This window comes from Squalius cephalus (assembly GCF_949319135.1).
Source record: "Squalius cephalus genome assembly, chromosome: 11".
Lineage (NCBI taxonomy): Eukaryota > Metazoa > Chordata > Actinopteri > Cypriniformes > Leuciscidae > Squalius > Squalius cephalus.
This window is the reverse complement of record NC_137132.1, coordinates 3,710,765-3,713,264: the sequence shown is the minus strand read 5'-3', so window position 1 is coordinate 3,713,264 and position 2,500 is coordinate 3,710,765. Positions and strand designations below refer to the sequence as shown.

Genomic DNA, 2,500 nt, shown 5'->3' with positions numbered 1-2,500 from the left:
TATATGAAAACTGACTATATAAAAAAATAAAAGGTAATTCAGAATATTAATCCATATTATAATAGTACAAAAATAATACAAAAATTATTAAATACCAATAAGGCACAGTTAGGGTCTGATCAAATTAAACCCTCTCCGGCACACAATACACACATCGACGTCAGAATTCACTCACTTAATTTCATTCTCTGTCGTAGACACTTAATATATCTGAATGAAGTGCCACGATTGGCTGAGAGCTGATGATGACATCACAGTTATTGAACGGAACTGAATCAACACTGAACAGTGACACTATTGTCTGGTGTTTTGAGGCGATCTGTACTGTATAAAGTGCTGTATAAATAAAGGCCACTTGACTCAACTATATGGCATCCACTATTCAACTTTCTGTGCAGATTTAGCACAAATACTGAACTCGGGAATCATCATGATATATTAAATACAGCTTATTGTGCAGGATCGGCTCATATCTGGCTAACCTGAACACACACACGTCACTACACAACACACGTTCATGTGCACTGAAGCAATAGCGAAGATTAAAGAGCGTTTGATTAACAGAAAATACTGATATTTTCCAAAATCCAACTTTTTTTTGATGTTCTGTGTTGATCTGTCCAACTAAAACACACTTTTGGTGAAAAGGATGAAGATGAAAGAGGAAGGATGACAGGAGTTTATATATATAAAAGAGTGAAAAAGTAAATTAGAAACCCTGTATGATATAGGGAACAGTGAGCGAAGTGAAGGGACGACTTCACACACACTGAACGGATGTCTACAACGCACTTGTGGAATAGCACTGGATTAGCTTGTCCTTTGCAGGATGTGTGTGTTGTGTGTGTTGTGTGACGTCTGGCAGGGGTGTGTGTTTCTCCGGGCTCCTGCTCATGGGAAGCTCGAGCTGCAGTTGTTTCCAGAAGCGTGAGGTGAGAGGAGTGGACTTCTCGCCCTGCCAGCGGATGAGTGTGAGCGCGAGACGGGCCCGGCGCAGCTCTTTGACCCAGCTCTTCCTCTGGACCGGTTTGAACTGGATCAGAACCACCCGGAGACTCCCGCCGTGAAGCATGCTGGTCAATCCGGCCTGGAGCTCCAGCAGCGCCTGTGTCCCTCGAACAGCACTGCAGGGACTCACTACCACCACCAGTCTCCGGCTCTGAGACACACACCTCAGCGTATCGTCTGTTATAGCTACACACAGATACAGGTTAACACACACACACACACACACACACACACACACTGCAGGGACTCACTACCACCACCAGTCTCCGGCTCTGAGACACACACCTCAGCGTATCGTCTGTTATAGCTACACACAGATACAGGTTAACACACACACACACACACACACACACACACACACACACACACACACTGCAGGGACTCACTACCACCACCAGTCTCCGGCTCTGAGACACACACCTCAGCGTATCGTCTGTTATAGCTACACACAGATACAGGTTAACACACACACACACACACACACACACACACACACACACACACACACTGCAGGGACTCACTACCACCACCAGTCTCCGGCTCTGAGACACACACCTCAGCGTATCGTCTGTTATAGCTACACACAGATACAGGTTAACACACACACACACACACACACACACACACACACACACACACACACACACACACACACACACACACTGCAGGGACTCACTACCACCACCAGTCTCCGGCTCTGAGACACACACCTCAGCGTATCGTCTGTTATAGCTACACACAGATACAGGTTAACACACACACACACACACACACACTGCAGGGACTCACTACCACCACCAGTCTCCGGCTCTGAGACACACACCTCAGCGTATCGTCTGTTATAGCTACACACAGATACAGGTTAACACACACACACACACACACACACACACACACACACACACACACACACACTGCAGGGACTCACTACCACCACCAGTCTCCGGCTCTGAGACACACACCTCAGCGTATCGTCTGTTATAGCTACACACAGATACAGGTTAACACACACACACACACACACACACACACACACACACTGCAGGGACTCACTACCACCACCAGTCTCCGGCTCTGAGACACACACCTCAGCGTATCGTCTGTTATAGCTACACACAGATAAAGGTTAACACACACACACACACACACACACACACACACACACACACACACACACACACACACACACACACACACACACACACCACTGCAGGGACTCACTACCACCACCAGTCTCCGGCTCTGAGACACACACCTCAGCGTATCGTCTGTTATAGCTACACACAGATACAGGTTAACACACACACACACACACACACACACACACACACACACACACACACACTGCGGGGACTCACTACCACCACCAGTCTCCGGCTCTGAGACACACACCTCAGCGTATCGTCTGTTATAGCTACACACAGATACAGGTTAACACACACACACACACACACACACACACTGCAGGGACTCACTACCACCACCAGTCTCC

General features: G+C 47.5%; 1 protein-coding gene across 1 annotated transcript in view; it reads right to left on the bottom strand.

The window, feature by feature from the left end:
* Nucleotides 1–536: 536 nt before the first annotated feature.
* LOC307167514 (interleukin-1 receptor accessory protein-like) overlaps nt 537–2,500 on the bottom strand; it is a 37,399-nt gene continuing 35,435 nt past the window's right edge. The window contains exon 13 of the mRNA XM_079886678.1: nt 537–1,194. Within this exon, the coding sequence (XP_079742804.1) occupies nt 782–1,194 (413 nt within the window). The 3' untranslated portion in view covers nt 537–781. The remainder of the gene's footprint in view (nt 1,195–2,500) is intronic.